Raw genomic sequence first — 14319 nt, 5'->3', positions numbered from 1 at the left:
TAAAAACTAATCCGCATCATTTACATAGGTACATTTGGGCTCCAAATTTCCTTCAATTCCATGCGTTATGTTTTGAATTAGAGTGGTCACAGAAAACCGTTTATATACTCATATGCAAACGCACAGATAAGCAGATAGATAAGCACACAGAAAATTTCCAAAAATGGTCAAAAACGATTCAGTGTCCCTTAAAACATGTACATCCGCCAAACTTTAAAAGTCATGAATTTTCACGAAGACTTATTTTGAGTACAAAAGAAACTATAAATATTAAAAGACCATCGTTTATACACAAATAACAAATTTAATTGCACTTTGAAGTACAACATCCTCTTTTGATATCAGATATTGATTTAGATTAAAATACCTATTTAAAAAAAATACAGTTCATCGAATCATGTAGTTATTGTAATATTTACTCCACTTAAGTGTATCATGGTGTCACGCATGTTGCTGGGCTCCCACGAAAAAAAACCCAAATCGATAAAAACTTCCTTTCTTTGCATGAATCTCTTGCCGACAGCTGAAGCTTCTCAGAAATTTGATAAGAAAATGATCAGCGCACCACGCAAAACGAATTACATAAATACTATTGCATTAATTCTAATCTTTATTTGAGCACTGTTACGCTTAAAGGAGCCAGAATGAAGTACGTAATTAGATTCATTTGTACAGAAGTATTATTTTTTAATAATTAGGTCTTTACATCAAGTATTCCATTTTTGTGAAACTTAATTCAATGGCAATTCTACTCTTAAAATATCAGTTACTTATTCAAGTTATGCAAGTTATTTGGGATTTTAATGATTAAAGTAAGATCATTATCAATCAAGCAGGGCTTGAAAGATAATGATCTAAGGTTTTTAAAATAAATAAATAAATTTAGTGATAAATGTCATTAGCAGGGCTTGAATAATAGTGATTTGAAGTTTTTTAAAAATACGTTAGTGATTAAAATTATTTACTAGGCTTAACTGATAATGATCTTAGGTTTAAAAAATAATAGAAGTCCCTAAAATGGTAATTAGTGCTCTTTAGAATCAAATGCTGTATACGCGTTTGCTTATCTTATTGAATTATGACACTTAATCTGTATTTAAAAACTTAATAAAAACGTACTTATGCATTTATAAATTTAATACAGCAATCGAGATATATTTAAAATAATAATGTAATTTATTAATAAAATAAAATAGGTAAAATATCTGTTAAAGATAAACAACAATTGATTAATATTTAACTTATTTTAAGGAGATCTCAATTCGCTTTATTAGTATTCCGACACTCTTAAAATTTGAAAACGCCTATTGTCCAATGGAAAATTCCAATGCATCTTAGAGAACTGCGTCTAAAATCAATATTTACTGTTTTAACATAAAACTAATTAAAGAAAAAGCTCCTAAAATGAAAAATGTCACTCAAAATTCATAAAAAAATGATTGAAAGTTCTTAAATGTCCATCGAAAATGCAAAGAATGAATAAATAAATAAATTAAAAAGCTTAACACTAAATAAATGATAAAAAACAAATGAAAATGAAATAAATGAATTAAATAATAAATAAATAAATAAACTAAATAAAAACCTACAAAAATATTTAAGAATTTAAAAAAAGAAAAAAAAGAAAAGGGAGGAAAAATACATTGGTCATCCACATCTTAGCCTTGATATGATAATTTGTGATATCTAGTATAATGATGAGATACAGTGGCTCCCAAAAGTGTTCGTACACCTTCAAATTTTGTAGTAAAACCAAAATAACGCAAAACTGAATTCGAATATGAACTCCAATTTTTTCCCCACCATTCCTATGTCATTCTCAATAAAACCCAGTATTTTTTTTCAGAATATTGCCAGATTTTATTTTTGAAATTTTTCAAAAAACGAAGAGACAGAGAAAAAATACGCCACAAAAGTCATCGTACACTGAAATAGTTTCGAATAAATTCATAATTAAAATTATCACATGTGTTTTTTTATTATTATTATTTTTGCATTGTAATGATACTGTAAAGTCATTTGCCTTTAATTTTTTGTGTATTTATTCCCTAATATTCTGTTTATTATTTTAAAATGGCAGATATGCGTAAAAAACAACAAATACCATTCGAAATTTGATTTTTTCCCTCACTTTACCCGTAAATTGGTTTGAAATGTCTCTTAATTGGTTAATTTATACCATTCTATAGTGAAGGGCTTGATCAAATGCTTTAAAGACAAGAATCGGATCGAAAACAAGGTAAGAAAGGGTCAACTGGCAAAGTTAACAAAGCGTGATCAGAGGTTTATAGTTAAAAAAAATATGAAAAATACACATTTGAGAACTGAAAAAGTTTCTGCAGAATTGAATGAAACGTTTTACGTTTAATTTTTACCTAAAATTGTTCGCCAAGTTCTCGGATTAGCTTGATTAAATGGGACCTCTTTCCGCAGAAATTTTCTTGTTCGAGCGAAAAACCGTTAAGCTTACACTTTCCGTCGTAAAATCAATGATAAATAAGCTCAAAACGTTTTGAAACAACGTCTTACTTATAGACGAAAATAAATTCAACATTTTGGGTTAAATTGTTGTATAATTGTAAATGGAAGAAAAAAAAGAGGAATTTAATCTTAAGAACTTAGTTGGATCGGTTAATCAGGACGGTGAAGGTGTTCTTGTGTGAGGGTGCATCTCAGCATCAGGACTAGGAAATTTGGAATTTTTTGATGAAATAATGAATTTTGCTGTTCATTTAAATATTTTAAAAAAGCAATTTTAAACTATTACCCCAAAATTTGGTAATCGGAAACAACTTTGTTTTTTATCAAGATAACGATAAGAAGCACACGTTCGCGTTTGGTGCCTCAAAATTTGTCCTTAAGCTTAGAAATATCTCCTCAATCGCCAGATTTAAACTTAATGGAACATATTTGGAGATATCCGGTGGCTAGATTACGAAAATACACCATTGAAACGAAAAGAGAACTAGAAACAGTAAGACTCTTAGTGCGGCTGAACACTTACTCAGAAATTGCACAAAAAAGAAAGAAAAAACAATGAAATCTATTCCCAGACGGTTAAAAGCTGTTGTTGTTACTGCATGATATTCTACAAAAAAATAACTTAGTAAAAAGTTAGATTATTTACTAATTTTTTGACATTCTTTCAAAGTGTACGAAGACTTTTGTGAGATAAAATTTCCGACACTTTTTTGTTTTTGATTTTTGAAAAATTAAGTTTTAATGTTTTACTAAAAATTTTCATGTAGTTTTGTTAAAAATAGATCATAGGTCTTAAAATAAAATACCTATTTCGAAATATTAATTCTAACCAATGGATAAGGGCCCATTTCATTGAAAGTCGTAGGTGTACGAACACTTTTGGGAGCCACTGTAATTTTCAAAACACGATCAATTAATAACACTGAAAAGTAATCATTGAACGCTCTAGTTTTTATTCATAACATTTTTGTTAAAATATTGTTCTATATCTGTATCATAAATATAACATTTTTTAAAAATGGAGTCATTTCCAAAATTTTAAAAGTATTTTTTTTTCCTGAAAGAGCATGCTTAAAAACCTAGGATTTGACCATTTTTTGATCAATTTGTTTATGTTTAATGTTTAAAAAAAAATTACTTAAATCGGAGTGCTTTCATTGTTTACGGCTTCTGCCGATGACATCACAAATGATGAAATGCCATTTAGTGTTGTCATTCACAGTGCAAAATACTTAATTCGCATCTTTACTCACGTGTATTGGCAACGATATGGTTGATAGCAAGCGCAGAGCGCAATATTTAATTCGCTGCTTGATTATCATAACGTGGAAACGTAGTAGAAAGATGCGGCAAAGTGCATCATTTGGGATGTCGTCATTAACGGCGCTTTGTTTGAAAAATCGGACATTTTAAAAAATTAATTTAAAAAAACTGTTGGGTAAATGAAAGGATTTTCTGCGTCCATGTTATTTTTTTGCTCATTCTATCCATTCCAATGACTAAAAGTAGTACTTTTGACCGAAGGAAACCACCCCATCAATTGAAAGTACGACAAGCAGAGAAGTGGAGTGAATTTGACAGCGGTATCTAATTTTTTCTTAAATCTTGCATAAAGCATTTTTTCCGACTGATTTTTACTATTTTACTGTTTCTGCTCAATAAAGAAATGAATTTTGACGTGATATTTCCTTTTATATTGTTATTAGGGTGCTTTGTGCGATTACGCTTCTCTGTATGGCTGTATGTGTTCTAGGTAAATATTTGTTTTATTTATTCTGTAACAAAAATTGCTGTATACATGCTTTAATAGTTTGTAATAGTTTTGAAATGAATAAAAATGTAAAAAGAACATATAAACAGAAATGAAGAGATTTTTTGAAAAAATAACTGTTTTTTAAAAATTTGCACATTTTTGTTTTTGTTTATTACAAATATCATCTTTACTAATAATAAAGCTGTAAGTCTCTCTGTCCGGAGGATGTCTGTAGGATGTCTGTATCTCTGTGACGCGCATAGCACCTAGACCGTTCGGCCGATTTTCATGAAATTTGGCACAAAGTTAGTTTGTAGCATGGGGGTGTGCACCTCGAAGCGATTTTTCGAAAATTCGATGTGGTTCTTTTTCTATTCTAATTGTAAGAACAAAACTATCATAAGATGGTCGAGTAAATTACGAAATTATCATAACGTGGAACCGTAACATGGGCACAAGCCAATTGGTGAGATACGAAATTATCATAACGTGGAACCGTAGCATGGGTACAAGCCCATTGGCGAGAAAATTCACCATACATTATTTGTAAATATAAGGCGAACCAAAAGACCTTTTAATTTTTCTATTACGGTCAAAGCCGTGCGGGTACCACTAGTTGATGAATAAATGAATTAATAAAATATCTATTCAGACTGTTTTTTTTTTTTTTTAATTTTGCCGACTTTCTAACTACATCGAAATATTTTAATATCTCTGAGACCATTACTTTTCATCTTCTCAAAATTTAGCAGTTTTATCAAAATTTATGCTTTTGCGCTTAGGCTGAACCACTTATGCCTCACGTTTCCTTTTATACAAAAGTGACCCATGGACAGGAAGAATTCTGTCTCAATATTTTTGCTCAAAATTTATAAGCCATGATTACTGCTAAAAAGGGAGAGAATAACTACCATAAGTTTTTACTAAATGGAAACAATCACATGGTGTTAAAATACGAACAGTGTCAAAAGGCGCAAATGAAGTAGATTGAAATAGGCAGACCGGTTTCAAGAGCAGCCGCTCCCTTCATAAGTGCCTTGCAAAGAAAAGACTAACTAGCGTAAGTGTGAAGTTTCAATACGTAAGAGGCTCTTCCAAAACTAATCAGATTTCAGAATTTTCTGAGCTACAATTGACTGTAGAGATTTTGGAAAATACTAATTCGAGACCATTTGTTATAGAATTAGATAAGTGAGGAATTGCAAAAGACTCGTTACAAAAATTATTTACACTTTTGTGTACTGGAAGAGATTCAAAAAATATCCAACTCCTTAACAGTGAAAGGTCTGCAAATAATCTTGGCTTTGGAAAAATTTATTTTTGTTCCCCGATAATGTTAAGTATTGACAGTAATTTCTTGTTTCATTGAATAATTTTCATGTTTTTTCAGTCTCATAAAGCTCATGTTGTTTATCCAATGCATCTGATATCACATCCTTAATTGGTGTAATAATATCCCAATGAGCAAATCGCTGAACATGATTTTTAAGTTATAAGCTTTGATATGCATTGCTGAAAGGGCTGTTGCCATTGAAGCCGGTCGTCCTATAAATCTCTTTAATTTGCTCCTATTGACGTTGTTTGTACGAGGCATGTTCATAAAGTAAGGGTCATTCGCTTATCCTCATATATATAACAGCCAATGATCGAATAACGCTCCTGGCATCATCAACAATGATACTCGCACCACGGCATGATAATTTGATAATATTTTGGTAATGTTTAAAATGCAGGGAAAGACTTTATTGTGACAAGGCTTAACTGGATCCGGTAACTTAACTGTTTGACTGGTAAGACTCATTTCTGGTGAATGAAGAAACGAAAGAGTGGTCAACAACGATCGCTATCTGCTGGAGTTTAGGGTTCATCCAATGGAGTTAAGGTTAAAATTTCAACAATCAAAATATCACCGAACAAACAATTGCTTCGTTCAAATGCAGAAGCAATTTTTAACCGTCATATTTTGACGGGCGATTTTCTAATATTTAAATATTGGCACTGCGGAACACGGTTTTAATCCTGCAGCGCCTGATGATACTGATTCATTGTGAAGCTTAGCAGAATTCATTTTGATTCCGAAGTTGTTTGCTTGTTCGTGCAAGCAAATAATAATGTTCGTGACAATTGTTGATTCTGCCAAATCTGTGAAGTGTGTTCTGTGATATGATTCTTGTGTGTAACAGGACTTTTCGCAGCTGAAATTCATCGGGAGTTACTATGCCTAGTTTACGGGCCTACAGCTATGAATGAAAGAAAGGCTAGAAAATGGTGCCGTGATATTAAAAATGAACGAACGATCGAACGAATGTCTATGACGAAGAGTGGAGTGAGAGACCCAGTATCCTGACCGATGAAATCGTTTCGCAGGTGTATCAAAAATAGCGATCTGATCGTCAATTGACGATTAACAGCATGGCTAAACAATTCTCTCAACTGGGACTCAACAGGTTGATTTTATGCGTGTACGAACGTTTATAAACCTAATACTAATTTACAAAAGCAAATAATCGTAGTTTCTCCTCTGCAGCCAAGGACCCTTTGACAGTTGAAAACTGTGGCAAGAGCTTCGTCAGTCCGAGCGCCGATCGTATTGTAGGTGGAACGACTGCACCCCACGGGCTGTATCCATGGATGGTAAGAAATTAACAAATTTCACCCGATCCGCGACATATTTTAGATTTCGCCCTCCTCCTCTCTCCATTTGATGAAATAAAGTAACTGCACTTATATACGATTATCTCCAATTTTGTGGTTTACGGATAAACCTTGTTCGTGAACGCTTTTTGCTTCCATTCTTTTTTAGTGAAAGCTTGAAGTTAGCAGTCGGCAAAACGCGTTTTTAGTCTACTTTCCATTACATTTGAAAAAAAAAAGCACTGAACAAGACTTAATATGTCTTAATCAGGGCTGCGGAGTCGGAAGGAAAACGGCCGACTCCGACCCCGACTGCGACTCCTGGATTTTGAAACGCCCGACTCCGACTCCAGCTCCGACTCTGGATTTTTTTTTATTGTATTTTTTCAACTCCCTCTCTCTCTTCAGGGGAAGGGGAAAACCTCTAAACAGAGATTGAAATATTAATTGCTTTTTATGAAAATTTTGCATTTTGTTTTGTATTGTATACCCAAGACGCATACAACGTTAGAAATTCAATTTAAAAATCAAATTTTCCAATAGTTACGAGTTAAAAAGTGAGATGACTTAAAAATCCCTTTTTAAAAAATTGAAAAGGATTATCTGTAATTTGCCCTCCTTTAATGTTTAACAAATATATATTGATCAAATCGTGTGCTTTCAATTTTTGAAAACTGTAACTTGAGAAAAAAAAGCCTTTTTTTTTTTCCTAAATCCGAGTTCTTGAAAGGTGGTGGTTTGCCCCAGGTGACACCCATCTAGTAGATGACACCCAAAGTTAATTTCAGAGTTTATAAAAAATATAAATACTTTAATTCTGAAAATTTTCGCGAAAATATTTTAAATTATATTTCATCAGTAAAATTTCAACGAAAATAGGACACATATACGTGAGCAGCTAATTTTACACGAAATGCAGCTGTATACAAATTTGTACAAATAGCTTTTACTATACCTATATTTCTTCTTCTCTAAATTTTCAATTTAAATTTTATTGGCTGCTGTAGAATTAACCTTAATATGAAGATTTTAAGATTAACTGCAATTATTGAGTGTTGTAATCAAGAAATCATTTACACTTATTTTGTTCCATACTTTTTAGTGAGAACCAAACTTATAGAAATAGTCTTAATAAAGAAAAAAAAAACATTAGATTATTTCATCGAATCTTTTGGATTCGTGCTTTCGCGCCAGAACTTCTTTGAATTTGCCGATCACTCTTAAACGTTTCAACCTTAACTACGGACCTCGACTTACTAATTTGTTACGTTTCTTTTACTATTTTATAACTGAGATCGAACAAAAAACTATATTTATATTTTCATTTGAAAGTGATTACTTGAAAATGTTAGGCAACAAAACCGTTTGCTGACTGTTGCTATTAGTTAAGTTAAAAAACAAGCAAACTAGGGGACGTCTACAGAAACTTCGGTAAGCTCTCAAGCTAGCTGATTGCCATAATGGCAGTTATTTTCTCATTAGTGTCTTTATATACATGTAATCGAACCAATCGGTAGACAGTTTTTAAAAAATGCAAGGAGAGTCAGTGAAAAGGAAAGAAAAAAAGAATCCCGGAGTCGGAATGTTTTCTAACGATTCCGACTCCAACTCCTTTACCCCAAAATCAGTCCGACTCCGACTCTTCGACTCCGACTCCACAGTCCTCGTCTTAATAACGCTGAAAGCAAAAAAAAGTCTAAATTAAAATAAATAATTCAAGAAATACTTTGGCCTCTAAAAGATAAGATACAACCCTTTTTTTTGGCACCTAATTTGCAAACTGATAAATGTAGATTTCACAAATTTGGAGGAAATGGACATTAAAACGTTAATTATTGAATGCGTCATTGATATAAGTTTAAAGCAAAACTGATTCACAAAGGAAAAAAAAAAGAAGCACTCTCTTCCGAAAGGTACATTCTAAACGTTAGCAGAAAACTGTTTTTGATAAAAATCTTAACAATGTAGTTGCGCTTTAGGAGGTCAGATGATCCATTAAATTTTTTTCTAGACCAACGTTTCTTAATTTATTTTAATGAGTTGAAACCTTTTAAATAACTTCTTTTTTCGTGGAACCCCTGCTTGTTTTCGTGAGTAGTATAGTTTGAACTTTAAAGTAACATTCATGAAATGTTTTATTTTTAGTCAAAGTTAAAATTATTTCAATTGAAAACAAAATTTTGTAGACACGAAAAAAACTTAAAAATTTAGAATGTATGTTTAAGTTATGAAAATTCATTATTTTAATAGATTTTTAAAAGTTTTTTAAGAAGAAAGTTAGGAAAATAAATAATGAGAGTTTCGTGGAAACTTTGATCTCCATGGAACCCTTAGGTTCCACGGAACACAATTTAAGGAACGCTGTTCTAGATCATTACAAAAAGTTCTTAAATTGTAACTGCCACGAATCAATATCTAAATAGAATGGATTATGTGTGATGAATTGTATTTTAATTAATTACATGAAAACATCAAAAGTACAAATCATTTTCCAGAAAAATTAGTGTTAAAAATTTATGGTTTTAATTTTCAGGTGTCTCTGTACGAACGAGACGGTTTTTGGTATCATGCTTGTGGAGCTAGCATAATTAACGAGCACTGGGTAGTCAGTGCTGCTCACTGCATCGATTTGTAAGTATTCAATGCTTTTTTTTTCAGTAATGCTGAAGAAGATTTAAACGGTCTTGTGCTTATTGTAACTGTTTAAACTTTTTGGAGAAAATTAAGGTATTCATAAATTGCTTTGTGGTGTCGATGTTGAGTGATTTTTGGCAAAGTGTTTGAATTTCAATTGATTGGATTGTCAATTAACTGATATCAGATGTTGCTAAAATTATTTTTCAAATCCATAGATTCTAGTAGTAGGGGAATGTGGGACAAAGTAAAATGGTTGAGATGACTGAGTTTTTTCAAAATGAACAAATCGATTTTTTTTTTGAAAATTACAGTCCATAAAGGAAGATAATTGTATTTTATAATAAAACTTGCGTTGAAACGGTATTTTTTATTTTTGCCAGTAAATTTGAGACTTTAAAAAAAGTGGAAAGTTTTCACTTTTTTTTTCATGCGGCAAAGTAAAAAATAAAATATTTTTCTAATGAAATATTTTCTATTCGATTATAAAACACATTTTTGATCAAAAGAATCAGTAAATAAAAGGTTGAATGATTAAATGTAAAGATAATGAAACAATAAACGACTAATTAAATGAATAAATCAATTGATGTATGAAGAAAAATTAATGAGCGAGTAAAAGAACGAATAAATAAGAAAATAAGTGAATGAATGAATATTGTTAATCATAACAGATTTTAGCTAGTGAACATGTTATCTTGCGTATCGAAAAAGACAGGAACTAAATCTAATGTGTTAGAATTCTAAAAACTGTTTAAGAAAAATTAGTTAATAAAAGGGGGGGGGGAGAGAACTAATAAATTGTTGTGCGGCAGAAGCTCAGTTTACGGCGCCCTCTCATATCTTGGCGCCCTGGGCGATCGCCTCGCTCGCCCCCCTTTTCTGACGGCCCTGACAAAAATAACTTTTGACTTACAACAAAATATTACAATATGAGTATCAATTTTTTAAAATTTGCCAAATGCTTCAATCTTCGGCGGTATTTTTTTCCTGACTGGAATAGACTACATATGGTACTACATAGTTAAAATATTACCAGATAGATGGCGCTGAAAGTCGAGTAAATATTTCGCCTTTTCACTGGCCCATGTTATATTCAATGTAGCAATATACGTTGCTATTTCTCTATAATTTTCTTTCTTAAAACTACAGTTTTACTGACATTTTCGTCTATCTTACCTTAGTAGAGAACTAAGACACAAGAAATTTCTTATCAACAGGTTTCGTTTCATATTTGGATTGGGGTATGCAATTACATTAAAATTGATCCTATTTCATGAAAAGCACTGCGATGACGAAAAAGTTACTAGTACTTACTCGTCGCAATGTAAACGTGATATGAGAGAAACAATGAATGTTGAAGTCATTTTTTTTCTTCTTCAAATCATTACAGTTTTGCGACGCAAAAACAGCAAATAAGTGACTTCAGTAACAATCTCATTTAATCATCAAAGAAACAGAAAATTTTTACATTTCAAATAGTACACTTTTATTACGTAGCATTATTTTTTACGCTACTAATCGCGATTCGAATCTGAAAAATACATTTGTCATCTTAGTAGCTTCTATGGTTAAGAATTGAAAGGTTTCAGCTTCAAGTTTCTACTTTGGTAACACCCGGCCCGGTTCTCGGACGTCTCGGATAAAATTTCGCTATCGTTTTTGAATGAGTTACGTGAAGAATTCATTATCTGATAGGTGAATCGGATACGATTTCGCCCACGTGACCGGTCAAAAATGACATGGAAAGAAGTTTGTCACGTACGAGAATCGCCTTGATTGTTTTGAGACGGAAGGAGAAGAGGCACTTGTGATTTGTGTAGTCGAGGCAAACCTAACCTGACAGCATTGTGAAAGCTATGCAGGCCCTACTCACAGCATTACGACGCTGCCAGGTTAGGTTTGCCCCAACTATAGTGATGAGAGCTACCTGTATCCTTCAATGTCTTCTAATCTGTGACTTTTAACTTGTGAACAATCTAAAAAAAAAAAAAAAAAACTTTTGGAGCGAAAAAAAAAAAAAAAAACTGTTTAATAGACACACGTAAATTGATATATCTCAGAGCTCATCGCCTTCATAGGAAACATGATAGGGCTAATTTATGTGTCATTTTGCAATGACAAACTTATATTTCAAATTAAAGACATCAGATTAGTGAAATTTAAAAATACTAGAAATTTAAACAGAAAATAAAATTCCTTGGTTTAAATATTCGTATAGATATATATAGTATTTTACTACTGATATCTGAAAATTTTCCATCTTGAAATATTTCACTTGGTGACTATTTATAAAAAGAAAAGTTATGTTTACTTTTTATCATTATTTAATAATAATAATAAAAAGTAAACATAACAGGGTGGCTTCATAGATTTTCTCGCTTCTTCAGAGAGTTTTTAGCATACATTTTAGTCTCAGTTAGAGATCTGAGATTTGACAAGAAAAATGTTTCCTAAAATGATGAAATATTCGCATGAAAATTGCGTAGTTGTTAGGGATTGTCGAATCGTATTCAAGGAGCTCAGTCATTTTAACGCTGGATGAAAATAGTAGAGAAAATAATTTAAGCAGTAGATTGTTTCCTCTTTTTCTGAAAGAACTATTCACCAATGATTTTAGTCACTCAAGATTTGTCGAAAACTGCGTATGTACATCCCCCTTTTTAAAAGTTAATTGCATTTCTAGGCTTTCGGGAAATCACCCAGCTGCCACTTGAAAACCATTCATTTCCCAAGAATGCTCCTAGCTATCAGCAATTTGTATTGTTAATGCTTCATTGAAATTCACTAATCCATATTTATTTACTTGTTCTTACAGTCCAGACTATCCCCTGAACTATAAAATTTATGCCGGACTTCACAAGCAGTCTGACAAGTATCATGATGCTGTCGAAGTCTACGTGGTAAGGATATGTTTTTAAATTTATCTACATTGGTCCTGATGTAATAAAAAAAGATTCTCAGACTGAATGAGATTTATTTTAAATACAATGAATTCAAGGGCGGATCCAGCTTCTGGATTTGAAGGGGGTATTTCAGGAAGGGGGGGGGGGCATGAGTGTAATTTTTGAGCAAAAATGGGGGATCCGGTTCGAAATTTTCGAAATAAAAGTCTCAAAAACCCAGTTTTAGACTACCTTTGATCACTTGGGTACGGCGGGCGGGGAGAGCTGAATTTCGTAGTAGGTTTTTAAAATTAATTGCCTTGACTTCAGAAGTTTTGGCTTTAGTGATATTAATTAAGAACAAATTAAATAGCTTCCTGTTATTCCAGATATCTTTTTTGTCCCAGTACTCTGCTTCGAATGAACAATTGCGAAATTTCAATCGAAAAGAGGATTAGTTGTTTAGTTGTCACAGACACATACACAATGAAATGCAGATTAAAATTTTAAGGGGGGAAAAAAGAAGCGCATATTGCCATTTTTAAATATATTTTTTTTTCAAGTAGCCTTAAATGTGTACTTAGAGTTGAAAACCGTTTGAAGTGGATTCATTAAAAACGCTATGTCAAGCTCGAAACCAGTTCCAAATATGCAGGCTTGCCAGATTTTAGAAATGGCTAACCGGGACACTTGACCCTCAGCCGCTCCCCAAGTAAGATAAATTTAACCATTTTCTTTTGTACAGGTTGATATTTATAAGTTACTTAAGTAAGAAGAAACATTTTGAATTATGATAAAAAATTTTTTAATATTTATACACTCATGTTTGTGAAAATTGCAACACCAAGAAGGAATTATGCAAATGAACTGAAATTCACAGGAAATGTGTTGCAGAAAAAGATATGCAAATGATTGGAATTACAGAGACGTCGCGCATGCGTGGACCGAGTTACGCGTTCTGAACTGCGGCGTAGACTCTGTATATTAAAGGATGTAAAGGTGTTTTGGAATCATTGTATGATTATCTGCCGATAGTAGATGTTTCTTTAATATTCAATATGCCTCTTCCAAAACGCAGAGCGTCAAACGAACGAGTGACGGAGTTCGAATCGGGGCCGCATGATCTGTATGCGAGAGGATGAACTTACGTGTAGAAAAATCAGTGCCAGCACTTGGTGTAATGCCTCAACTGTGATGCGTAGTTGTAAAAGTTGGACAAAGGACGATTAGATTAGCCGGAAGGACTCGCGCCAGCCCACGCAACCGAACGACGCAAAGAGATTATCGACACCTCACCCACGTAACTATGATGGATCGTACACTGTTAAAAAAAATGTATTCAAAAATGAAACTCTGAATGTATTCATTTTTTTTTTTGAATACAATTGATTCAAAAATGAGTAAATGTGGCATCAAATACAAACATACGAGAAATACGAGTCATCATACACGAACATACCCAAGTCATCATATAAGAATACAACACATTATCAAACACTAATTCATGAATAAAGATGCATACAATCATTTAATACTGCAGCTAACGTTTCAAGAACATGGTTTAATAAATATTCATGTATAAATAGGAAATATAATAAGCGTGACTTCCAAGAATAAAACTCGCGAGCTTCGAACTTTTTTCTTATTGCGCATGCTACGCGTCGCTCAAGAGCGTGAACAAGTGTCGACAATGTTCATACGCTTTCGGCGCGTTTTTCGTGCTGTCTTGCGGAGCGATCGAGATGGCTGATCTGTTCGTCAAGAAAAAACTAGAAGATTGGAAATTGGAAGAGTTTTCATCGAACTTTGAAAGTAAGTTTTACTTTTATTATCATAGTAAGGATAATAAATGAAGGGTTGTATCTAAATTACCCAAAAATTACTTGCCTAAATTGCTCGATAGCACATTCAACATCCGACTGTGCTCGGAAC

At 32.6% G+C, this 14319-nt stretch overlaps 1 protein-coding gene across 1 annotated transcript in view; it reads left to right on the top strand.

Annotated features, from left to right (window-relative positions):
- Positions 1-609: 609 nt before the first annotated feature.
- The window catches only part of LOC129223971 (U21-ctenitoxin-Pn1a-like), a 46573-nt gene continuing 32863 nt past the window's right edge, over positions 610-14319 (top strand). Inside the window, exons 1-5 of the mRNA XM_054858356.1 lie at positions 610-649; positions 4188-4234; positions 6762-6868; positions 9402-9499; positions 12321-12405. Coding sequence (XP_054714331.1) covers positions 645-649; positions 4188-4234; positions 6762-6868; positions 9402-9499; positions 12321-12405 — 342 coding nt within the window. The 5' untranslated portion in view covers positions 610-644. The remainder of the gene's footprint in view (positions 650-4187; positions 4235-6761; positions 6869-9401; positions 9500-12320; positions 12406-14319) is intronic.

The sequence above is a fragment of the Uloborus diversus genome, chromosome 6 (genome assembly GCF_026930045.1).
Source record: "Uloborus diversus isolate 005 chromosome 6, Udiv.v.3.1, whole genome shotgun sequence".
Lineage (NCBI taxonomy): Eukaryota > Metazoa > Arthropoda > Arachnida > Araneae > Uloboridae > Uloborus > Uloborus diversus.
Note: the sequence above shows the minus strand (reverse complement) of the source record. Positions and strands in the feature narration are given on the sequence as shown.